This window comes from Amblyraja radiata, chromosome 17, assembly GCF_010909765.2.
Source record: "Amblyraja radiata isolate CabotCenter1 chromosome 17, sAmbRad1.1.pri, whole genome shotgun sequence".
In the NCBI taxonomy this organism is placed as follows: Eukaryota; Metazoa; Chordata; class Chondrichthyes; order Rajiformes; family Rajidae; genus Amblyraja; species Amblyraja radiata.
Genome location: NC_045972.1, coordinates 18,978,881 through 19,005,519, shown reverse-complemented (window position 1 = coordinate 19,005,519; position 26,639 = coordinate 18,978,881). Strand labels below are relative to the sequence as shown.

At 41.1% G+C, this 26,639-nt stretch overlaps 1 protein-coding gene across 1 annotated transcript; it reads left to right on the top strand.

Annotated features, from left to right (window-relative positions):
* The first annotated feature begins 4,094 nt into the window (after positions 1-4,094).
* On the top strand, positions 4,095-23,577 carry irf8 (interferon regulatory factor 8). The gene is made up of 9 exons (XM_033035818.1): positions 4,095-4,250; positions 4,433-4,619; positions 7,059-7,242; positions 10,640-10,725; positions 12,767-12,872; positions 13,741-13,794; positions 15,159-15,536; positions 22,975-23,093; positions 23,266-23,577. The coding sequence occupies exons 1-9, from the start codon at positions 4,243-4,245 to the stop codon at positions 23,443-23,445; spliced, it is 1,302 nt and encodes a 433-aa protein (XP_032891709.1). The 5' UTR covers positions 4,095-4,242; the 3' UTR covers positions 23,446-23,577.
* Positions 23,578-26,639: the final 3,062 nt, after the last annotated feature.

Sequence of the window (26,639 nt, the reverse complement as noted above, 5' to 3'; positions counted from 1 at the left end):
GGTGGTCGGGGGAAACTTTTTTTCAATCTCTTACCTTGCCGGAGATGCGATTGTTTTCCGGATCGTATCTCCAGTCGCTCTGCGGCCCAACATCGTGGAGCTGGAGGCCTGGCTCGGGACTGACTTTGAGCCTCACCGCGGGGACGTGGACTTACCATCGGAGCAGATCCCTTGCCTGCGGATTTCACCATCGAGGAGCTCGCAGTCTCGGGTTGAGACCGTCTTTGGAAAGCTCCAAAAGCACACGACGTTCAACTAGCCCATATCCGGGGTAGATTGCCCGGCGCGGGGGAGCTGAAACTCCTCCCGTGATGCAGGCACTTGATCGCCCCGACGAGGAAAGCCCGCCGCCGGCTACAGAAGATCGTCCCGTCAACAGAAGGTTCAAGGCCCCCGACCACTGGAGGACAAAGAAGGGAGAGATTTAACTTTTTTTCACCTTCCATCACAGTGAGGAATGCGGAGGAGTCACTGTGATGGATGTTCATGTTAAAATGTATTTTGTGTGTTCCGTTGCTTTTTATTGGTATCACTGTATGGCAAATGAAATTCCTCGTATGTTGCAAAACATACTTGGTTAATAAAATATAATTATGATTATGATCCACTATTTACTTTTTCACCTTTAGGGTCAATCATTTACATGGTTTCTTTATTAGTGATAGGGTTCCTTCTTTGGTGGCTGAATGCTTTGATTCAATGTAGGTTATTTTTTCCTCTCAATCTATGTGAGTGCATGGACTTTAATTCAAAGCTCCCACATCAGAAGCAATTCGCTGGGGTTACTCACTGTGTTGATATATGTTGTTATGTCTCTTTGTGTGTTAAGCTAAATGGATTCAATTCTAATTTATATCAGACTACAGATTTCCATTTAGTGTTCCCCAGTGGAATAATCTGGGCATTCCCGGCATTATTCTGGGAATGATCTGAGCATTGTGCAATTCTCGTACAAAACAAGTTCAATAACATGTTTTAAGCATGAAACAATCCAGAGTGATAATTCAGGTCTCAATGCGAAGCACATGCCAAACTCTTTGGCCATCTATACTAATGAGTTACCATTCACCAGCTAGCTAACCATCCATCCATCCATCCATTCTTCTGTTTACCACCTAAGGCATCTGAGGAAATTCAGTCCCTCTGAAGATCCTTCAATCCTTCTACTCTGGTGCTGTAGAACGTATCTTGACCGGAATCATCTCTATCTGGTTTGGCAACAGCTCTGCCCAGGACTGGAAGGCTCTGCAGAGAGTAGTACGTTCGGCCGAACGCACCATGGGAATTACACTTCCCCCCCTGCAGGACCTATACACCAGGAGGTGCAGATCCAGTGCCAGCAAGATCATGAAGGACCCCTGCCACCCCAGCAACGGACTGTTCCAGCTGCTCCGGTCATGCAAGGTCCTCCGCTGCGAAAGCAGAGAGGATGAGACGAAGTTTCTTTCCACAGGCCATCAGGACTGTAAACTCTGATCTCACCAGGGCGTAACTGTTGTGTCTTCTTTTTTTTAATGTGAATACTGGTTCTGTTATGTTCTGTTGTTTTGCACAATCCCGCAAGCATTGCCACTTTCATTTCACTGTACATCTTATGTGTATGTGACAAATAAAGTTGACTTCACTTGACTCCCTCCCTCCCCCTCTCTCTCTCATTGAAGGAGAATCTTCCCACCCTTTGAAGGAGCATCTGTGTGAAGAAGGGTCCCCGATTTGAAATGCTGTTTGCCGATTCCCTTCAACAGACGCTGCCCGAACAGCTGAATTCCTGCAAATGTAGGGGTTTTGCTATACATTCCAGCATCTACAGTCTCTAGTGTCTCCCTCCTATTGCCTTTAACCCCTGCATAAAGAATATTGCATTCATAATTACCTGCTGTACCAACATTTTGCAAGGCATGGACAGCCAAATGCCAGGCCCCTCGGCATGTCAGAGCACTGCAAACTCCAACCATTCATATACTATACTTCTTTTATATGTTTCTACCAAATTGCCAATTTCACATTTGGCTACATTGTACACCATCTCTAAGATAGCGGTCCATTTGCTTAACTTTTTTTATCCCATTGTAGGCTCCTTACTTCCTCCTCAAAATTTAGCAAGCAGCTCCGCTTCCTATCTTAGTGTTGCCAACAAATTTAACAGCCATACATCCATCCATACCCTTTATATGGATTGTAAAATGCTGAGGCTCCAATACTGATTCCTCTGGCACATCATTTGTCACATCTTGCCGACCAAAAAAAAAGAACTACACTCCATTTTCTGTTGACTGGGCAATATTCTAATCACAGCAATCAGTTGCTTCCTACACAATGAGTTTTGATTTTCTGTGATTATGTTTGTCAGAGCACCTTATTAAATGCCTGAAAATCTGAGTACACCCACACACTTGTTCCTCTTTATCCACAGCACAGGACTAGGAGTTACTGCACAGGACCAGATTGATGGGCCGAATGGCCCTTATTTAATTATACCATAACCTTGGTTACAAAGGACTGATCACAGCATTATTGTTCTTGATGAATGGAGCGGAACTTAATATGTCAGAAAACAAAAGATCCCATTATGAATGTGAAAACTAGTGTGACATTCGCTGGAAAATCAAGTATGGGAACATATTTGTTAAATTAATCAGTTAGGAAACCAAAGATTGGGAGAAATTAATTTAAATTCCCCACTGGTAACTGGGCAAACTAAACTCAGGTAACAGTATATCTAGAATAAAAAGATACTATCAACAACAGACAGCATATGTGAACATCTAAACAATTTATTAATTTGGGAAAGGAAATCTACTCTCCTTTTCTGATGTAGTTCATACAGATCTTTAGAAGTATATGAGATGGAGAAAGATAAATGTTTTAAAGTTTGGCAATCAAGAGTGCTTTATTGTCATATGTCCCAAAACAATGGAATTCGTACTTGCAGCAGCACAACAGATATTGAGGGGATTGGGGAACTGGTGCAGGAGCTGCATTCCGTAGCTGGGGATGAGTACAACAATCTGCTCATTCTGCATCTGTGGAAGTAAGTGAATGGACAAAGTTTTGGGTCGGGTTTCTTCTTCAGAGTGACCTGCTGAGTTCCTCCAACAGTTAGTCATAGAGTCATACAGCATGGAAACAGGCCCTTCGGCCCAACTTGCCCATGCTGACCAACATGCCCCATCTACACTAGTTTCACCTGCCTGCATTTGGCCCATATTCCTCTAAACCTGTCTTATCCATGTACCTCTCTGAATGTTTCTTAAATGTCGCGATAGTACTTGTCTCAACTACCTCCTTTAGCAGCTTGTTCCATACACCCACCACCCTTTGTGTAAAAAGGTTAACCATCAGATTCCTATTAAATCTTCCGCCCCCTCATCCCAAACCTGTGGTTCTCGATTCCTCTACTCTGGGCAAAAGACAGCACATTTTTCCGTTGTTTTCTACTCTAGATTCCATCATCTTGTGTCTCTAAATATAAAACTGGTTTGTTTTCTCTTTCCCAGATCTGACGTAGGGCTTGGACCCCCAAATACATTAACTATTTCTCTTTCAGAGATAACACCTGAATGTTTTCACCATTTATTTCATATTATAGTCTTGTGATTTTCATTCACCCAGGGAATAGATTTTATTATTGGGGGTTTATGAAATGGATCAAAATGAAAAAAAAACAAAACGTTTTTTTCCCTCAGACTATTACCATCATGGAACAGGAGGAGGCGTACAGATCCAGGGAAACCCCCCCCAACATGCCTCTCAGTAAATCCCCCTTTGTACTCACGTTGGAGCCCCTGTAATTAAATTCATAGCCCAACCACACTTGGTGGGGCCGTAAGGTGTCTCGTTTCATAAGTATTGATGCAAATACACTTGCAACCTTGCACAGAGGACCACCGAAAGCTTAAAAAAGCTGGAGCGCGCTACTGGAGATAGTCTGTACATCTGATTTCTTGTAAAAGGAGGGTCTTGGAGGAAATACCGCCCTTCCCCTCGGCCCATTGGCCTTACTGTGCGAAACTCTAAGAGCTGTTTGGTGTGTTCCAATGTCAGTCACGGGAGAGACACTCCTTCCACTGAGTAAACAAACCCACCAACACCGCCTTAAACCCCTGATAAAAACGGCATTGTTTGCAAAGCATTTTTGAACGGGCAATTAAAGGACATTTTATTAACTATACGCACGGAGGCGGAAGAGAAACAATATAACACTTAGGTGACTGATACCTGGCACACAGCTACTGAGGCACGATGCAGGGGTGAGCTCATGTAACTTTGAAATAAGTTGGCAAACTGCATTATTGTGCTGAAGCAATATTTTATCGACATTAATGCACGGATGAGTGTCTCTTGTTATTGAATAGTTACCGATTTCTGATTACATTTTAGTCTCCCATCAGTGTTATTACCCATGCTGTGAGTTTCAACGTTGCAATTACAGGATCGGGATGGTCGATAAAAACAGCAGCGGGATGCGGCGCCTTAAGCAGTGGCTAATCGATCAGATCGACAGCGATCAATACCCGGGGTTGGTCTGGGATGATGATCAGAAAGTCATCTTTCGGATTCCCTGGAAACACGCCGGGAAGCAGGACTATAACCAAGAGGTGGACGCGTCCATATTCAAAGTACGAGGACTTTGGAACAGTTTATGATATTTGGAAAGAAATAACACACAAGTTGGTGTATTGAGTAGTAGGGGGCTGCAGATGTCGGTTTACACCGAAGAGAGACACACAATGCTGGAGTACTCAACGGGACAGGCAGCCAGAGATGTTGGCTGGCCCGCTGTTACTCCAGGATAGTGTGGCTAACTTTGGTGTATATAGTGATATGCAATGGAGAACATGAAAGCATTAAGCTGCGGGCAGTCCTGAGAGTTTTAACAGATGTCCCAAGATTATGGTGTCAAGTTTGTACTTTATAGATACAAGGAATTGCAGACATCATGTGTAGGAAGGAACTGCAGATGCTGGTTTACACCGAAGATAGACACAACATGCTGGAGTAACTCAGCGGGTCAGGCAGCATCTATGGAGAAAAAGGAATGGGTGACGTTTCGGGCCGAGACCCTTCTTCAGACATATTTTCGACCCGAAACGTCATCTATTCATTTTATCCAGGGATGCTGCCTGACCCGCTGAGTTACTCCAGCGTTTTGTGTCCATCTTCAAGGAACTGCAGATGCTAACATTAAAAAAAAAGACACAATGTGTTGAAGTAAGTCAGCGGGTCAGGCAGCATCTCTGAAAGAGCATAGATAGGGGAATTCAAAACGTCGCATATCCAAGTTTTCGAGTGATGCTGCCTGACCCACTGAGTTACTCCAGCACTTTGTGTCAACTGTTTGTACTTTGCAAGGCGAGGGGTGAACTCTGTGTGTGCGCGTGTGTGCGTGTGTCTTTCTGCAAAGTGCATTGAAGATAGGTTTAGTTTGCAGAAAGTCTCTTTAATCGCTTCATTAACTGGCAACTCCTGAGTTACTGGGATCCGATGTTTATATTTGAATGAAGGCTTTGCTGAAAGTGCAGTATTGCAAGAAAGTAGTTCGCATAATCTATCAAAATATAAAGTTTGAGTGATCCGGTATGACAGCTATGAAATAAGTATACGCGACCCCCCCCCCCTGCTAAAATCAAATTTATAAGACGCTACCACATTACTATTTATTAAAAAATAAAGTAACACGTGTTTTGTTTGTCGGATAAACGCGTTCTGATTCGAGATATTTTTGTTATATATTGTGAAAATATGGGAGGTCCTTCAGGTGAAATAAGTTGGACGAGGTTTTAAAAGTGTGTAACTCTAATTAGCACAATTTAGATTTGTATATTTATTAAATCTCTTAAAACATGTTAGACACAGAGCGCTGGAGTAATTCAGCGGGTCAGGCAGCATCTGTGGAGAGAAGGAATGGGTGACGTTTCGGGTCGAGACGGTACTGAATACGAAGTCATGAGTATTGACCCCTGATTGAAGTCTAGCGTTGGTTGGTGCAGGCTATAGCACCAGATCGATGGACACGCAAATTTAAACTTAAATTTTCTTTTTGCCCTTGTGTGTGCATTTTACTCTTTAAATGTTTCTGGAAACAGTTGCCGTTATCTGATGAAATATTTAATTACGGAAAACATATATTGGAAAAGTGCAAGCAAGATCACTTGCATTGAAACATTTTAAGTCAAAACTCTTCGTGTAGAAACCTGAAGCTACAATTGGTATTGGTATCGGTTTATTAACCCGAGATCTAGCATTCTCTTTAGCTCAAAGATAGAAGACAATGCTGGAGTAACTCAGCCGGCCAGGCAGCATCTGTGGAGAGAAGGAATAGGTGACGTTTCAGGTCGAGACCCTTCTTCAGTCGACCTGAAACATCACCTGTTCCTTTCCTCCAGAGATGCTGCCTGACCTGCTGAATGACTCCAGCATTTTGTGTCGAACTCCGGTGTAAACAAGGATCTACAGTTCGTCCTACACATTATCTTCAGCTTCATCTGCAACTAGACTACCACTTGGACGATTATTGTAAAAGAACACCTTAAGTGGAGCTAATGATTATTTTGGCTTCAGTGTGAAAAGGGCAATAGGTATATAACGTGCAGGGCATTACAATCATAACTCCTCACCTGTGAGATGAAAATAATGTCAGTGTTTTTGTGCAGTGGAAGTCAGTTATTACCTTCAGCAAAGGCATTGCTGAATTCTGTACTATATTCTGAACTGTATTCTGCAATCTGGTATTTTTCTCTGTACTGCCTGATTTAGATGGTTTGGGCTGTTTCACCTGCACTTTTAGATGGTTTGATCTAGTCGTGTATCCTATGATTTGACTGGGTAGTGTGCAAACAGCGTTTTTCATAGTATCTCAGTACATGTAACAAAAATATACCTATACATTGAGCACAGATGTGAGAGGCTACTGCGTTAGTGTATAAAAGTATATTACATTGAGCACAGATGTGTAACGTTACTGCATTAATGTACAATAGTTTACAAGTCTGCAAGTGCAGAAAAGTGTAGTGTTATTTTCTTGAGTTCCATTACCATGGTTTACCTTGTGCTGACAGGCATGGGCCGTCTTCAAAGGAAAGTACAAAGAAGGTGAGAAGGCAGAACCTGCCACGTGGAAGACGAGGCTTCGCTGTGCCCTCAATAAAAGCCCAGACTTCGAAGAGGTGACGGACCGTTCGCAACTCGACATTTCAGAACCGTACAAAGTTTACCGTATTGTTCCCGAAGGACAGCAGAAATGTAAGTGTAGATTCAAGATTCAAGATATTCAAGATTCAAGAGAGTTTATTGTCATGTGTCCCTGATAGGACAATGAAATTCTTGCTTTGCTTCAGCACAACAGAACATAGTAGGTATGACAACAGAACAGATCAGTGTGTCCATATATCATTATATAAATATATACATACATGAATAAATAAGCTGAATAAGTGCAAATAAACAGATAATGGGCTATTAATGTTCAGAGTTTTGTCTGAGCCAAGTTAAATAGCCTGATGGCTGTGGGGAAGGAGCTATTCCTGAACCTGGTCTTTGCCACGTAGTGAGTTGGCATGTTTTATGAGATGCACCTGTACTGAATTGCAAAGTCTGAGTTCAGTCTTGTTGATTTTAGATTATATTTTAGACTAATTTATATTTTAGAATCAATTTAAGTTTGACTATTGGGACATAGAGGATGAGAGAGGGAAAAATACAGTCACTGGAGATGGTAGATTCTGGGACTTTCAGCAAAAATAGTTGTTTGTGTCCTTCTCCAAAGTCTTAGAGCGATATATTGAGTTTCATATGAAGTTACCTTGAGAAATTGGTGAAAACCAAATTACTGGTGATTTTATTAACTTTATCGGTTTAAGGTGAGGGGGGGCAATGTTTGAAGGAGATATGCGGGGCATGGTTTTTACAGAAAGTGGTGAGTGCCTGTAATATGTTGCTGGGCGTGGTGGTTGAAGCACATATCTCAGCAGTTTTTAAAGGACTTTTGGATAGGCATATGGATATGCAGGGAATGGATGGATATAGGTTCTGTGCAGGTAGATATGAGATAGTCTTGGCATCATGTTATGCACAGACATTGTGGTCATAAGGGATAGGAGCAGAATTAGGCCATTCACCCCATCAAGTCTGCTCCACCATTCAATAATGGCTGATCTATCTCTCCTAACCTCATTCTCCTGCCTTCATCTATCTATCTATCTATCTATCTATCTATCTATCTATCTATCTATCTATCTATCTATCTATCTATCTATCTATCTATCTATCTATCTATCTATCTATCTATCTATCTATCTATCTATCTATCTATCTATCTATCTATCTATCTATCGAGAGAGAGAGAGAGAGAGAGAGAGAGAGAGAGAGAGAGAGAGAGAGAGAGAGAGAGAGAGAGAGAGAGAGAGAGAGAGAGAGAGAGAGAGAGAGAGAAAAACAAAAAAAATTTAAACAGGGAGACAAAATGCATTTACACAATAATGCATCGAGCTTGGAGCATGTGATATTATTTCGGAAATCATAATAATATGGGTTCAGGCAGGAAAGAATCATTGGCTCTCCATGTGACTTTACATGCTGATGAAATAATGTGTAACAGCAGAAATTCTTCACAATTACAGAAGATTTAATATAATCATTTTAGTTCAGGGAATTCTGAGATTTTATGTAATGAGGAAACTCACAAAAATGATGTTTGAATGTGGATAATTGTGATCAACAATGTTTTTGGAAATTATATGTGATTATACAATGAGATGGAGCATGAAGGTACACAAAAATGCTGGAGAAACTCAGCGGGTGCAGCAGCATCTATGGAGCGAAGGAAATAGGCGACGTTTCAGGCCAAAACCCTTCTTCATCATTGAGATGTAGCATGTTGTTCCCACTATATCATATTTTAGTTTTGATAACAGTTAACGGACATTCATTGTAATCTCACTATTTCAAGTTGACATATCTATGTATTCTCTATGACATTGTTACATTTTCCTTCAAGACACCTCAGTGCCTTATATACTCATACGCTTTAATTCCACATTGATTCTTCCCACCATCCACCTGCACTCAGGATCATTTACAGCAACAACTTAACCAACCAGGGCAGCACTGTGGTGCAGCGGTAGAGCTGCTGTCTCACAGTGCCAGAGTCCCAGATTTGATCCTGACTACAGGTGCTGTCTGTGTGGAGTTTGTACCTTCTCCCTGTGACTGAGTTCCAAAGGCGTGCAGATTTGTTGGTTAATTGGCTTCTGTAAATTGCCCCTATTGTGTAGTATAGAACTAGTGTACGGGTGATTGTGGTCAGCATGCACTCGGTGGGACGAAGGGCCTGTTACTACGCAGTATCTCTCGACTAAACAAAACGTTTATATTCTAATACTTACACTTGCGCTTCAATTCCATGCCGATTCTTCCATCATGTACCTGCACTCTGGATAATTTACAGGAACAAGTTAACTAACCAACCCACACACCTTTTGTGATATGGGAGAAAATTAGAGCAGCAGGAGAAACCCATGAGGTCAAAGAAAGAACATGCACACTCCACACAGACAGCATTGGAAGTCAGGTTCAAACCTGAGTTGCGGAGGATGTGAGGCAGCAACATTGCCTGCTGCGCCACTGTGCTGCACTGATGGGCAGGGCACTGAGGTTCTTTCCAAAGCAGGTTAAAGGAATGCACTTTGGAAGGCAACTCCCATGCAGTTGCAATGGTGTGAGCATGTACACAAAGAGACGAGGCTTCTGTAATTAATCTCTTTTCAGAAACCCTTCTATTTCCTTAAATAAGTTATTTGATAGTATGTGCACTGTTATCACTTTCAATTTTTAATTTAGTTTTCAGTATTTTAGAGATACAGTGCGGAATTGACCCTTCGGCCCACCGAGTCCGCACCGACCTGAGACCCCTGCACATTAGCAATATCCCACACACACTAGGGACAATTTACATATATTCCAAGCCAATTTACCTACAAACCTGTATGTCTTTGGATTATGCGAGGAAACTGAAGACCTCGGAGAAAACACTGTGGTCACGGGGAGAACGTACAAATTCCGCGCAGGCAGCACCTGTAGTCGGGATTGAACCTGGGTCTCCGGCGCTGTAAGGCAGCAATTCTACTGCTACGCCACCATGCCACACTAGATTGATGATCCATTAATTAACCCATTCTTATTTCTGATCTCCCAATCTACCTTGTTGCGTGCGGCCCTTAAATTCTTTTTACCTGCACTTTCTGTGCTGTAACGCAATATTCTGTATTCTATTACATGATAGCTGTAACACAATATTTTGCACCGTTTCCTTTCTATTTTTGCATCATCTGTTATACTTGTGTACGGTTTAATTGTATGATATGATCAGCTGATATCGCAGGCAAAACAACGTTTTTTCACTGTGTCTCACTCCAAAGACGTACAGGTTTGTAGATTAATTGGCTTGGTAAATGTAAAAATTGTCCCTAGTGTATGTAGGATAGTGTTAATATGCGGGCATCACTGGTTGGTGCGGACCAGTGGGCCAAAGGGACTGTTTCCGCACTGTATCTCTAAACTAGAAAACTAAACTAAATATGACAATAACCCAATGCCAATACTACAGTGGCTGAATGCTGTGACCTATTCATTTCCAAAACAGGTAAATTCGGCAATCTGTCCAACGAACAAGGTGATATCACTGATATGGATTGTAGCCCACCTGGCTCAGATGAACTCATGAAGGAGGTAGGTATCTCTATTTCTTTTCCCTTCTTGTATTTGTGGGAAATAGATAATGTGACATGGTGGATTGGCTATTGTTCTGATTAAAATGTCTTCTCAATATTTAGAGTGATGTAAAAGATCAATAATTCCATTCATTAATTTATACCGTGCTTGGTTAAAAGAAGCATTTGGACGTATGGTGGCATCATGTTGTAGAAAGGTCCAAGTTATTTTCCCATGTTAAAATTTACTGGGTTAAAACTAACATAGCTATGCAAGTCAGTCAATCTGGTGATCAGTTTGTACACTGTGTGGTCTCATGACAATGTATCTGATTAATTACTGGTTACTCTAGTTTTACTGATATGGAGTTAGGGGAAAAAGTGCGCCAAATGGCCAGAGACTATGAAAGGTTCTTTTATAGGTTGCTTATTTAAATTATGAGGCTATTGATTTAATATTGATCCATTACGACAGCTATTCAAAATCTATTAAGAATTGAATACATAAACAGATTTAAAGAAAAAGAAAGCAACTGAAGATAAGTTGTCCAAAACTCCATTAAAATGAAATAAAAAAATATAAATGAAACGTGCTTGGTATCTACCTTTTTTTCCTTGCAGCCAGAAATTGTTCATTGAATGTGTCTTCTGCCTTTTTAAGAGCCAGTCTCACAGGCAGATTTCTCAGTGCAGATACTGGGGGCATTTATAGTGAGGACAAGCAAAACTCATCTAGTGAGCTCAGGGCTCTTGCATTTGTCTTGAACTCGCTGAAACTTGTGGGGGAATAAATACGAGCAGGTCACAACCAGACTTCGGTAGACCTTGTATAGAGGAGCCAATTGATAATGGATTTATCCCTTTGCGTTTGTTCATCTGATGTGGTTGCCACTGGCAATTGTTCAGCCAAGAGTCAGCACATTGGTAGATCTGAAGTCATGCATGGGTCGGAGCAGGTAAGGGAGGCAGAATTTCTTCCTTGAGAGAAGAATATTAATAACAATAACAGTGGCGAACAGTCAACCAAAATTAATTAACAAGGGCCGTTCTCAAGACCTTTTCGAAGGGCATTTCACTCACCAATATTCATTGAGGAGCAAGACACTTGCTTTTATGAATAAGCGGGTGTAGAGCTGTTGGTAGAAAGGCAGCGGTCTTGCATCACACAGGACTGGTATGAAGATGATTTTTGACTTTGAGAGGAAGACTTACCAGGACCTTTTTCACCAACCAAACTTTTCCCTTTGATGTGGTTGATATTCATCTTCTACTTCTCCTTAGTCCCAAACGATGTTAGTGCAATCTTTAATGTAGAAACAAAGAACTGCAGATGGTGCTTTATACCAAAGATAGACACAAAGTGCTGGAGTAACTCAGGCAGCATCTGGAGAAAAAGGATAGGTGATATTTCGGGTCTTGACCCTTCTTCAGACTGAAAGTAGGACTTGATTGGTCCTGGTCTTTTCTCACCTCCAGCCCATACTTCCAGTCTGAAGAAGGGTTCAATTTGAGCTTGGCCAAGAGTAGAAGAATTAGAGAAAAAGAATGGATTGTATGGATCCAATCCATTTGTAAACTCATACATTTAGTACTTTATCTATATAATACAATACTTTGCCAATATAATCAAGCAAGAAATTTAGCATCAACTTTTAGTGAGAGAGGGCAGCACAGTGGCGCAGAGGTAGAGCTGCTGCCTTATGGTGCCAGAGACCCGGGTTCCGTCCTGACTACAGATGCTGTCTGTACAGAGATTTTACGTTCCCCATGTGACCACGTGGGTTTTCTCTGGGTGTTCTCGGTTACTCCCACACTCCAAAGACATAGACATTTGTAGGTTAATTGGATTTGGTAAACAAAAATTGTAAATTGTCCTAAATGTGTAGGATGGTGCTAGTGATCACTGGTTGGCATGGACTTAGTGGGCCGAAGGGCCTATTTCTGTGTGTATCCCTAAAATAAGGTCTAAAGTGAGGTAAAGAGAAAGTGACATGTTATCTGTAAAACAAGTTACTCAAGAACCTTCTGTTAGTTATTATCTTTTAATTACATATTTACAGGTTATTGCAGATTATAATGGTATAATAAAGAGAAGTCATTCTCCTCCGGAAGAGGACTGTACAAATCAACCACAAATAGATTGGTGGGGCCGACAAAACATCGAAGGTAAACGTTCAAGATAAACACAAATCATTCCTTCCCCTTTTTATGAATTAGCTGCAAATATCAATCATTTTTTGATTTTGCTTTGCATTTTGAAAGAATATTGCAGTTTATTATCCATTTGTGGTATTCCAACAGGAATTAAAAGGAATATTGTAGTTTACAACCTAGCTCCAGTGTTCAGATAGGTTGGCTATGGGTCATATTCTTATTGTTGTTTTGTGAAGTAAAATTGTGCTTCAAAATCTTTTAAAGTTTTTGATCAAGACATTGGTAAAGACACTTGTGGTGTATTGGGTTCAATTTTATCCACTATCGAAAAGATGGCATTAAGCTGGAAAGAGTGCAGAGAGTATTTACAAGGAAGTTGCGAGGACTCGAGGCACTGAGCTCGAGGGAGAGGACGGGCAAGCCAGGAATTTATACCTTAGAGCGCAGGAGGATGATCTTACAGAGGTGTGTAAGATCACGAGGGGAATGGGCAGGGTAAATGCACAGTGTCTTTTACCCAGAGTAGGGAATCAAGAACCAGAAGACATAGGTTTAAGGTGAGAGGGGAAAGATGTAATGGGAACCTGAGGGTTTTTTTTCACACAAAGTGTAGTTGGTATATGGAGCTAGCTGCCAGAGGAAGTAGTTGAGAGAGGTACAATATCAACATTTAAAAGACATTTGGATAGGTACATGGATAAGAAAGTTTTAGAGGGATATGGGCCAAATGCAGACAAGTGGAACTAGTGTAGATGGGTCATCTTAGTCAGCACAGGAAAGTTGGACCGAAGAGCCTGTTCTCACGCTATATAACACCATAATCTTCTGACTAAGCATACCGTTCCTTCCATTTATTAAAAAATGCTTTTTCTTGTTACAGACTCTTCCATGTTATATTACACCAATAACTATGCGCCCATGCAACCCAATTCAGGTACCAAATATACAGCGACTATTCTTATTTCAAACATCTGCGCTTCTGTAATAGATGGAAATCATTGTTCTGCACTCGTATAGGAAAGTAGAGATTAATTATTTTAAAGTTAATTGGGATAGTAAGCATTGTTGGCAAAGTTGATGTTTAACACATCTTCCTAATTGTTCCTTTAACTAAGTAGCCTGCTGGGCAATATCAGATGGCAGCTGAGAGTCCACTGTGTTGCTATGATTTGATCATTCGGCAGGCTTGGTAGCGACAGCTTTCCTTTTAGTGGCAGAGCTGGAAGAGCTGCTGCCACACAGCGCCAGAGACCCGTGTTTGTTCCTGATCTCGGGTGCTTTCGGTGTGGTATTTGCATGATCTCCCTGTGACCACGTGGGTTTCCTCTAGGTTCTCTAGTTTCCTCCCACATCCCAAAGAAGTGTAGGTTAGTTGAACTCTGCAAATTGCCCCTGGTGTGTAGGATGTGGACGAGGTTAGATTTTTAATGAACTGTGCCTTTAGAATGGAGGCAAGGATGAATTTCTTCAGCCAGGGGGTGGTGAATCTGTGGAATTCATTGTCACAAAAAGCCGTGAGGCCAAGTCATTGGGTATTATTAAAGCAGAGATTGATAGTTTCTTGATTAATAAGGGCGTAAAAGATTACGGGGAGAAGGTAGGGGAATGGGGTTGAGAGGGAAAAATAGATCAGCCATGATTGAATGGCGGAATAGACTTGATGGGCTGAATAGCGTAATTCCTCTCCTGTTTTTAGTTTAGTTTAGAGCTACAGCATGGAAACATGCCTTCGACCCACCGTCCTGGGCCGATCAGCGATCCCCGTACACTAATGCTATCCTACACACACTAGGGACAATTTACAATGATACCAAGTCAATTAGCCTACATACCTTCGGAGTGTGGGAGGAATGGTTTCCACCTGTAGAAAACCCACTCGGGTCACGGGGAGAACGTACAAACTCCGTATGGACAACACCCAAAGTCAGGATCGAACCCAGGTCTTTGGTGTAGCAAGGCAGCAACTCTACCGCTGTGCCACCATGCCATCTGTCTAAAAAGGGAATTTCACTGTACTTGGGTACATGACACACTGAAGTCCCATTGAATCATTGAAAATCTCCAGAGGAACGTCTGGAGTTTTTGAACAATTGGTTTCATGAGCGTCTCATTTTAATCAAGTTTCAGTCAATTATTTGACTCTCCTCCTTACCATGGAGCATTTCAATTCAGTTATAAAGTTCAGTGTAAACCTTTTGTACAGTGGACCAATTAGTTATCGTTGCCCTGTCTGCTTTGATTTTCCATCGGCTCTCTCTTCAAGCGCCCGTAATTCTTTTATTTAAATGTTGTCTCCAGGTTTTTGCCAAATGATGGCCACCTTTTATTACGGTGGAATTCCGATGTCCCGGATTCCTATTCGGCGGTCCGACGGGTGTAGGATTACCGTACGTCATGCCCCCATCACCAGCGAGGGGCCGGAGAGCATGGAGCAGGTTCTGTTCCCACCAACGAACAAGATAGTGAATCCTCGGCAGCAGCAGGTTACCAACAAACTCTTGACCCACCTGGAGCGTGGGGTTCTGCTACTGAGCAACAACGAGGGCATCTACATCAAAAGGCTCTGCCAGGGCAGGGTATTCTGGAGTGGACCCTGCGCGCCTTATGCCGATCGGCCGAACAAGCTGGAAAGAGATGCGATTGTAAAGCTCTTTGACACAAAGCAATTTCTTCAAGGTTTGTGTTACGCCTATTGTATCAAAAATAACGTTGCATTTGACTTTCATCTTTATATAATAAAAATATCCAATGATCCAATGCACAGAATTGACACTGAGCCACACAAGGAGCGATTAGGAAAGGTTTCTGAAACAATGGTCAAACTGGTAGTTTTTAACGATGACAAACAAAAGGCTGGAGTAACTCAACGGACCATCCCTGCAGAAAACGAACAGGTGACATCTTGAGTCAAAACCCTGCCTAAAGAAGGGTTTCGACCTGAAACATCAACTATTCCTTTTCTCCAGAGATGCTGCCTGACCCGTTGAGTTACTCCAGCACTTTCAGTCTATCTTCGGGGTTATACAACATCTGTAGGTCCTTCCTACACGGGTATTAATGAGTATCTGGAACATAGAGCATAGAACAGTACATCATAGAAACAGGTACTATGGCTGTGCCCAACATGAGGCCAAGTTAACTAATCTCCTTTGCCTGCACGTGATCCATATCACTCCATTCACTAAATATCCTTGCGCCTATCTAAAAACTTGGTTAGGATAGGTCTAGAGGGAAATGAGCCGAACGCGAGCAGATGGGACTCGTATATAAGGGGCATGATACAAGTTTTCATACTGTATGGCTATGACCCAAAGCTTCTTAAATGCCACTATCGTTTCCACTTCCACCATTACCCTTGGCAGTTTGTTCCAGGGACCCACCATTCTCTGTGTGTGAAACAAAATGCTTGACCCTCGCATCTCCTTTCAACCTCCTGCTCTGATCTTAAAGCTAAGAGGAGGAGAGGTGGCATGGAGGTTGAGAGAGTGATAACCAGAGTTTGGGGCATTAGGAGCTGAAGAATGCTCCACCATTATTGAACCAACGAGAAATCAGAGAGATGCAAGGCTGTATTGGAGGACAGGAGGAGTGTGTGTTTTCAGAGAATGGTTGGATGCGAGAAGGTTGGAGTTTGACAGGGGCAGGAATGGAAACAATGATGTGAATTTTAGAACCGAGGTGTTGCTGAACTATGGATCAAGGGCGATCCAGGCCTAAAGGATGTTCCAGTCTTGTGTATTAAACTGTGCAAAAAAACCAATGTGCTGGAGGAACAGCATCTGTGGAGAGCTATGTACCGACGACACTTCTGAAGCAGGGTCCCAACTCTCCGTAGGTGTTGCCCATTTCCCTCCACAGATGCTGCCTGTCCCAATGAGTTCCTCAAGCACTTTGTTGTTTTGCTCAATATTCCAGCATCTGCAGTCTCCTTTGTGTCTCCATTACATGTTCACTGACGGGCAGCAACTCTAGAGCTGCACCACTGTGCCGCCCCATTAAGTTGAAGTGTAGTGAGATGTGTTACGTTATTAAGTTAAAGTGAGATGTGTTGGGGACAAATAACATGGGAATAGATGTTACAGTTTCAAATACATGTTTTGAATAACCAATGGAAGCAGGAGGAAGCCGCTCAGCTGCTTGTGTGTGCACTATTACTCAACTCCTTCTGCCAAGTTTTCATTTACACACTTAGCTGGTCATGAAGACTCCTTGCATCATTACCACTGCACTCACTTTCCTACTAATATCAATATCAGCAGCAAACTTGGAAATTTTATATTTTGGATCCTCAGCCTGTCAATTTAGAGGACTGCTTATTTCCCCTGGAGACACAAGGACCTGCAGAATCTTGAATCTGGAAAAGAGTCCCAAGAAAACCATTCTCTCTTAAGATGGGGCCTGACCAGCTGAGTTACTCCTGCACTTTGTGTTTTATTCATTTATTTCTACAAGTAGTTATCGATCTATTGACCAACTTTAAATCCACTCATGTATTTTGCTCCCAATTCCATGTTCTCTCACCTTGCTCAGCAAAGGATTTCACTCTGCAGCGCATGTGTGACAATAAAGAACCATTTAACCATTAAATATATCGAAAATAAATAAATAGTTTACAAACGAGCAATTGCAGATGCTGGTTTACACATAAAGGACACCAAGTGCTGTTACTATAGGTCAAGCAGCATCTCTGGAGAACATGGATAGGTGATGTTTCAGGTCAGGACCAATCTTCAAACTACTCAATAAAGAGATTAGTCAAGCTCAAGTTCCCTTTAATAACTGGTGTTGACTGTGCAATCGTGTTATTATTTTTAAAATAGCAGAGCAGAAGGATTTAAATATAGTTTTGGTACTGTTGCACAGTGGGATAATTCAAGAGTGCTTTATTTAGCTTCCCAATTAGAGAGGAACTGTAATTCACTTTGGACTTACTGTAAGGGTATTGATACATTTGAAATATCAATACAGGTAGTTGTGCTATAGTGTGTGTTTCCATGATGCAATTTTGAAATAATGTGATTTATGGATTAGGGAACTATTTGTATTCTGTGGACTCAATTGGTCATAGGTTGATTTCAATTTGGAATTGGAGAACAACTCAAAAGTTACTTTGGAATTTAACAAGCAGTAAAAAAGTTGTGTTGGGAAAAAAAACAGTCCAAGGTAAATTGTTTCCTTGTAACTTTCCTACAATAATCAGACACCAATGTCTCATAAGAATATAGTCTGCATAAGAATATAGTACTTTGCCATTAAAATTACCAAGCAATCACTTTATGTTAATACTTGTGCAATGATACTCTACTGAACAATTCAGTATTTTTAACTTACAGTAACAAAAATAATGTTGTAGCAGTTTATAAGATGGTTATTTTTTGAAATGCTGTAGAGAGGAAATAGACTTTGTCATTACGAGTCTGAACCACTATCTTCTTTTTCCATCTTGACACAATTTTTGTTCTACATTATTTTCTATAAGGCGTGGTTTGTAAGGAATAGAACTAGTGCATTATAGCAGATATTGAATATTGCTGAGTTACAGGTGGGTAAACTTTTAGTTCCTGACAACGTCAAGGTGTATCAAGGTGACAGGAATCATCCTGAAAAATGATCAATAATAAGGGACTTCTATCTGATCAGAGTTAGGATGTAGTAATGTTTTTCCTGAGGGTAGCACAGTGATACAGCTGGGTAGGGCTGCTGCCACACATAGCCAGTGACCCGGGTTCGATTAGGAGCTCAGTACTGTTGTGTGGAGTTTGTACATTCTCCCTGTGCCCACATGGGTATCCTTCGGGTGCTCCGGTTTCCTGTCATGTCCAAAATACATGTTAACATAGAAACATAGAAATAGGTGCCGGAGTAGGCCATTTGGCCCATCAAGCCAGCAACCATATTGATTCAATATGATCATGGCTGATCATCCAGAATCAGTACCTTGTTCCTGCTTTCTTCCCATATCCCTTGATTCCGTTAGCCCTAAGAACTATATCTAACTCTCTCCTGAATACATCCAGTGAATTGGCCTCCACTGCCTTCTGTGGCAGAGAATTCCACAGATTCACAACTCTCTGGGTGAAAAAGTGTTTCCTCATCTCAGTCCTAAATGGCCTACCCCTTATTCTTAAACTGTGACCCCTGGTTCTGGACTCCCTCAACATGGGGAACATTTTTCCTGCATCTAGCCTGTCCAATCCCTTAAAAGAGTTTTACATGTTTCTATAAGATATCCTCTCATCCTTCTAAATTCCGGTGAATACAAGCCCAGTCGATCCATTGTTTCATCATAGGTCAATCCCACCATCCTGGGAATTAACCTGGTGAACCTAGGCTGCATTCCCTCAATAGCAAGAATATCCTTCCTCAAATTAGAAGACCAAAACTGCGCACAATACGCCAGGTATTGGAATTTGTAACCGGAGTTTGTAGGTTAATTGGCCTCTGAAAATTACCCCTGTAGTGTACGGAGTGGATGTGAAAGTGTGATAACATAGAACTAGTCTGAATGCGTGTTCGATGGTCAGGGTGGGCTCGGTGGGCCAAAAGGTCTCTTTCCATGCTGTATCTTTCAATTTGAATCAATAGACTGGGTGAGGTTTAAGGTGATGGTGTGGGACAGTGCCGGAAATCGCTTCACATATGTTGGTTGAGTAGGCACTTGGGAAGTTTATAATACTGTAGCTCATCGCCACTCTGCATTGGTGTTGAATTTCCGGGCTTGGACTAATCGTGACAAGTTTAGGGCACAAAGTTTAGAAAGTTTAGGACTCAGAAGCAGGTTAGTCAGCCTGTCGTATGTGTGCTGGGTGATTTGGCAGGGCTGCCTGTCCTTCCTGTGGGAACAGTCGGGCAAAGCTGTGACAGAACGTTGGCATCTACCACCTTCAACCCTGCACAAACATTAGATTTGATTTTGCTTCTGCTTAGCCCAGAAAACAAATCCGTTGGCACGTGTTTCCATGCATAAAATGGCATATAGAAGTCATTCCGTCTGGAGTAGATTGTCCTGCTGGATATTGCCAGGTGAACTTGCACACGCTGAGATATTGGCCTGGGCACCACCATTCACTGCAGTGTTTCGATTATCAGTTCCTAAATATATCGCAGGCCACGCAGCATATTTCCTGCCTGGCCAGAATAGATTGGAGATTTTATCTGTAACCCGTTGCCGAGCTGAACTACATTGCATTTGAGATGGCCAACAAAGTGATAATTAAAAGGTTTCAATTCTGACATCAATATTGCAGGCAGTGTCTACCAGCCTCAGTTTTTAATGGCCTGGATATTTGAAACCATATTTCACATTGCACCTTCTTAGCAGGCAGTTCTGAGGTGCATTGTATGTGACCTCTGCATCATTGATATTAGGGCATGAAACTAAGTCAGGGAAGACCATGGTGCCCATGAGCAGATGATTACTGCATTTCCCACACCCCCATTGCAGCCTTTCAATGCATCTTGTATTGTGGCTGCCATTTTTAAGGCATGATGTCTTGCGCAGTGTGCAGGGCACCAGTTGTGCAGCTCCCAACAGTATTAGTCATGCAGAAGTAGGGAACTGCAGATGGTGGTTTATGCCAAAGATAACCAAAAAAGTGCTGGAGTAACTCGGCAGGTCAGGCCGCATCTCTGGAGAAAAATCTCCTGGCTGTAACAACGGTCTAATCCTACAGTACTTGTTTTTGTCAAATTTCATAATTTATCTGTGGCCGATTGTATTTGACACACAAACCACAAGTAGAACATGTTAACTGCACCAAAAGAAAGTGCAGCTATTTTTGGCAGAGCTTTTGACTTCACAAAATCTGAAGTTAACCTCACTGTCTCCAATCCCCACCCCTGGGGGTCAGCTGACTGCCAGCCTCTTTACACGTTAGGTTGCTATGTAACAAACAGTAGGAATATATTCATTGTACTGAGTACAAGGTGCAAATCCTCCTCGCTGAAGAATCCAGACCTGTGTCCCTATTTCATAGAAAACTGCACAAAATGTCAGGGTTATGTGGGGATGGTAATCCGCACTCTATCCTGCTCATTCATTAACTGAACATAACATTTTACGCCAGACCGTAACATGTATTTTGTCAGCCCTTTACATCAGCAGTCACCTGTTTATTTATGGATTGCTTACTGGACCGTGAATCCTTGACTCAATCTGATATATGTTGTATTTAACAGGGTAAAGCAGAAAGCCACTAAGAACACAATGTACTAATTTAAAGCTGGGGTGGTAATTAAAGACACATTTTTTGTGAGCTTGCAGAGGTGTAAACTGCACTAAATTCGCAGTAAGGTAGCTCATGTCTGTAATGCTGCTAAAATCATAGAACTACTACAGTGGAGGAAGCCATCTAGCCCATCAAGACTGTACCAGCAACTGTTGGCACAATCCCATTAGTCTCACTCCTTCCCCATGTTATTCTTTCTCAATCGTCTAATCAATTCCTTTGGAAAGCTCTGCTAAACTTCCCACTACCATTGCAGACAGTGATTTCCAGATCAGAAACCACTCTCCATATAATATTTTCCTGATGCCTCTCCTTGGATCATTTGCTCTCAATTTTAAATCTATATCACCAATCCTTGAACAATAGGCTATTGGGGAGAGCTTTGCTTTATTCTACTCTGTCTGAATGAGTCATGATCATAAGGTTATAAGTGATAGGAGTAGAATTAGGCCATTTGGCCCATCAAGTCTACTCCATCATTCAATCTTGGCTGATCTATGTCTCCCTCCTAACCCCATTCTCCTGCCTTCTCCCCATAACCTCTGACACCTGCACTAATCAAAAATCTATCTATCCCTTAAAAATATTTACTGACTTGGGCTCTATAGCCTTCTGTGGCAAAGAATTCCAAATTCTCCATCCTCTGACTAAAGATATTTCTCCTCATCCCTTCCTAAAAGAATGTCCTTTAATTTTAATAGAGGATATGATCTCTAGTCCTAGACTCTCCCACTAGTGGAAGCATCCTCTCCACATCCACTCTATCCAAGCCGAATCTATCATGTACATCCATCTCTTTTTACTCTAAAGTGCTTTGGGGATAGCTTTCAGTGCTACTGTTGATTTCCCTCACCTTCCTCTAGAGGTCCTTTGCTATGCATGGCATTGGCAATTGTCAAGGCTGTGAGCATTGACCAGGAACAGGTAAAGATGTTACAAGTAGTCCATACCACGGTCTGTTGAAATGCCATAATATGGCCTAACTGAATCAATGGTAACGAGATGGAAATTTGTGTACGGTCCAGAAGTATACTGTATTCTGAGAATTGGAATTAGTTTTCCCCCGGGTAGAAATGTCAAAGACTAGTGGGCATAGCTTTAAGGTGCGAGAAGCAACGTTGAAAAGAGGTGTGCAGGCCAAGTTTTTTTTTAACACAGATGATGGTGGATGCATGGAACGCAGCCAGGGGTGACGGTGGATGCAGATATGATGGTGGCATTTAAGAGGCTTTTGGGTTGACTCATGGATATGCTGGGAGTAGAGGGATATGGACTATGTGCTGGCAGATGTGATTAGTTTATCTTGGCATTATATTTGGCACAGACATTGTGGGCTGGCGGGCGTGTTCCTATGCTGTACATTTCTATGCTCTATTATGATTCCAACTAGGATTTAGTTCCTCCCACACTCACCGATAGATTCAGAAGCTAAATTCAGTGTTTTGAGCAAACGAAGATAATCTTTTAAAACGTATTCATTCATAGAACACAGAGCAGTAGAGCAGGTACAGGCCTTTGAGCCCACCATGTCTGTGCCGAACATGATGGCAACACCAACCCGAACCTGCCTGTATTTATTCCATATCCCTCCATTCCCTGCATATCCATGTGCTTCTCCAAAACTCTCTTAAATAAACATCTATTAAGATCCAATCAACCAAAACCATTGTTGGGATAAGGCAGCGCTGGAACTGACTGCATGTCAAAGCCCATTTTTGTTTGGGGGAATAATGGAGAAGGTTTAATGTTTGCCTCCTGGCCTGTTCATCTTGGTTGCATGTGGAATTGTGTGTTTACAGGATGATTAAAAAGTCTTTTGAAATGCAAGTGAATGGGAAAACTGGTGGACTGTATAAAATGCATTAAAAACGTTATTTCCCTTGCAGCCTTGCAACTATACACAGAGAACCCACAGTGCATTCCACCGAATAACAAAGTGATTATATGCTTTGGAGAAGAGTTTCCTGACATGAAACCCATGAACAAAAAACTAATTATAGTGGAGGTGAGAAAATTATTAGAAACATATATGAAATGTATTAGAAATTATTATAGAGGTATAGATAATTCTATACCATGTTGATCCTATACATGATTCACTGTACATGTTAGAACCATTATTTATCTGTTGTAAGCTAACTGCGTGTTAACCTCCCCTTAACCTTCCCATTTTGCAGATTGAGCAGGTGAAAAGCAAACAGATTCTGCAAGCAGTGCTTCAGGCAAAGAATTACGAAAATATTAACCTTCAGATTTCCACTGAATCCGCTGAAGAAAAACTGATTCTTCACGAACTTTGCATGAACAGTTACGGCTATCCAAGACCTGCCTTCAGTGAAAACCAGCAAATAAGCTGAAAAAGAAAAACTCTCTGCATCAGTGACCTTAGAGACCTGTGTAAGTTGGTAGCATTAAAGGGAAAGTGCTCATTGCTGGTTTCCAATAGCATTGTTAAGGTACTCAATCTTTAATCATTTTTGTTGCAGTTATTTTTTTTTTTGTAACAATACTTCATTTTTATAAAATATATTTTATACAAGGTTTATTTTTTACTGTGAAAAACAACTCAAAGGAATTTATACAAAAATATAGGTTTTGAATGTATACCATTCATTGCTGTCAGGGCATTTATTGTAAAATAAATATTTATTATATAGAGAATGATGAGGAAGTTAAACAATATTTTCAATGGATCAAAAATAAGTTTATCAGTTGCAACTTTGTATAATTGCTGTACAATTTTATTTGTTATGGATTTGGATTTAACAAAAAAAATCCCCAGCTATTTGCTCAATAGCAGGCATAGGTTGCATTTCAGGTTGTGTAGTAGTTTGGAGTCACCTTGCAAAATATAAATGCAGATGTCAGTTGCGATAGTGCAAGTACAGCTATGGTTGAATGCACACCGGCATAAATATGCCAAAATACTTGACCTAGCGAGAGAGCTTTGCATTTTTATACCACCTTTCATGATCACAGGATGTTGCAAAATAATTCTCAAGACAATTGCAAACTTTTGTTTTAAGAGTGTGGTGATTGCTGTAATGGAGGATATGTCCTTGCCAATTTGTGTGCAATCTTGCACATGCGCTGATGGTATGTTTTGGTGATTCACCTGGTGATAACTACCCTGCTCTTGCAAGCTAGCACTGTTAGACATTTGGATCCCTGAGAAGGGCGACTAGACTTTGATCTAAAGTCTTAATCAAAATGGAACATCTCCAAGATGCCGCAACTCCAACAGTGTAGCATTTCTTTGGTACTATGTTGACATGTCAACCTGTATTTTTGTGCTCAGATCTCAGGGGTGGGGCTTGGTAACCAATCTCCTTGCTCACCAGTTGGCTTGTTACCAGTAAGAAGTTGATATGTGAGAGTAGCCACCTAAGCAGCTATTGAACTTGGTGCCACCCATAATATCAGACAAATTTGAGCAGTCATAAAATGAGCAGACTTTAGTTAATGAAACAAGATAAGCAGATTCCATTTCCCCAGCCAATATCACTCTGGTTCTACATTGGATACAATGTATTTTGCTCTGAAACACTGGACGCTGCACTAATATACTGTATCAATAGGATCAATAGGCAAATAGCCACCTCATCAAGAGCTGCTAAGAATGACTATTTCTGCACTGGAATTTTTTTACTTTTCACACCCACCACACCTCATGTGGTTTTTATTCAACCTCATTAAACATGAACACAATAAATCTGCCATCTCCATCCTTGCTCCTGATGACAAATGCGGATATTCTTAAAAATAGATCTATATTTTTTCTAATTATTAAAATGAAATTAATTGGATATCATCTTCATCATTGATGGATATTTTGGGTGGATTGTATTCGTGTTCATTCCTATTTAATTCTTTAAAAGTGCTGTAAAAGTAACTGTTTACTTTGAGATGAGTGCAATTTTTTTGCACAGAATGAAAACCCTCAGATTAACTCCTCCGTGCCTGATTTTACCCAGCCTTTTAATGTTTCTGCTAAATAAATGCAGCCATTTTGGACATACACAATGGAATCGTGTTAAATTAAGCCATTTAATCTCAATGACAATCCATGGTCCACACTAGCCTACTCTCATATTTCATGAGTCCCCCATTCACATGAAAACACAATGTATTGGAGGGATTCAGTGGGCCAGACAGCATCCGAGTAGCAGCTTCAGTCTGAAGAGCAATTGCGATTTGAATGGTTGCCTCTCTATTTTCTCCCTGGATGCTACCTGACCTGCTAAATTCATCCAGCACTCAAGACCCATGTTTAATTGTCATAAGTACCAGCACAATCAAAATCTTACTTGCAGCGGTTTACAGACTCAAAATTGGTATAAACACAGATAAATTATAGTAATTAAAAAAGAATAAATTAATAACCTTAATATGAGGTAACCATAATATTTAATAAACTGATGCCCATAGTACAACCAAAGACAGTCTTTGTTGACTATTTTGCTCTCCTTTAACAATGATGTCACTCCAACATTCTCCTAAAAAGTACCTAGACTTCAGCAGCGTTTACCTAGTAAACATTTTCACGACATAAATTGCCCCTTATCTATGTATTCTTGCCAAAAAGAACCTAGACTTCATCACTCCTAATTAGGAGTGATGAGCTGAAATGATTCATTGCACTGCTCCAATTCTTTCCAATCATGTCTGCTTAATCCTGCACAATGTCTTTGTATTTTCCACCCTCCCCTTTAAACTCCTCTTTCCCACTCTTTGAAGAAGGGTCCCAACGCAAATCTTCACCTATCCACTTCCTCCAGAGATGCTGCCTGACCCACTGAGTTGCTCCAGGACTTTGTTTTCTTTTGCAAACCAGTGTCTGTGGTTACTTATGTCCCAGTTTTAAAAAAAAATCTGTAACCTTTGAACTTCAGTTGCAAATAGAGACTCACTTCTAACAATGGGTTGGAAAATGACTAATGGATCACGCAGAGAGACCCAGATTCAACTTAATTGAGTTAGTAACAATTTATTATTAAATGTGGCCTTTTCATTTAAGGATGTGGTTTGTGTTCTGTTTATGAACCAGTGGCCTTTTGCTGGAAGTATGGGGGGTGACTGGTGCATCTGATTTGCTGTGATGTCTTCCTCTCCCATATTTTACTTCTTCATCAAAGTTCAAACATGGACAACAACCATTTAATGAATGAAATAAGGTGTCTGGTGAACCATACCTTTGCTTCGACAACAAATGAAAGAGCCAATGGAAGCTCAGAATTATTAAAAAGATAACGTCATGGGTCTCCATTTTCCCATGTGCATGTTTGTACAAAGCAAGTAGCATGTACATTCATAGGTTAAACATTTAATCAATGGTTATAATTCACTTTCCATTCCTTCTTGGGCATTATGTTTCATTATATGTGTATTAGAATGTTAATCATAACCATTGATTAAATAAAATCAAAATGATGCAGTACCTTGCAAAATGCAAATTTTGCACTTAATCTGTGACCCATTTGCACATATTTTACATCTGAAAATTAGCATGTTATTAAAATGAATTGTGGAAAGGTGTATAATCTTGCTGCCA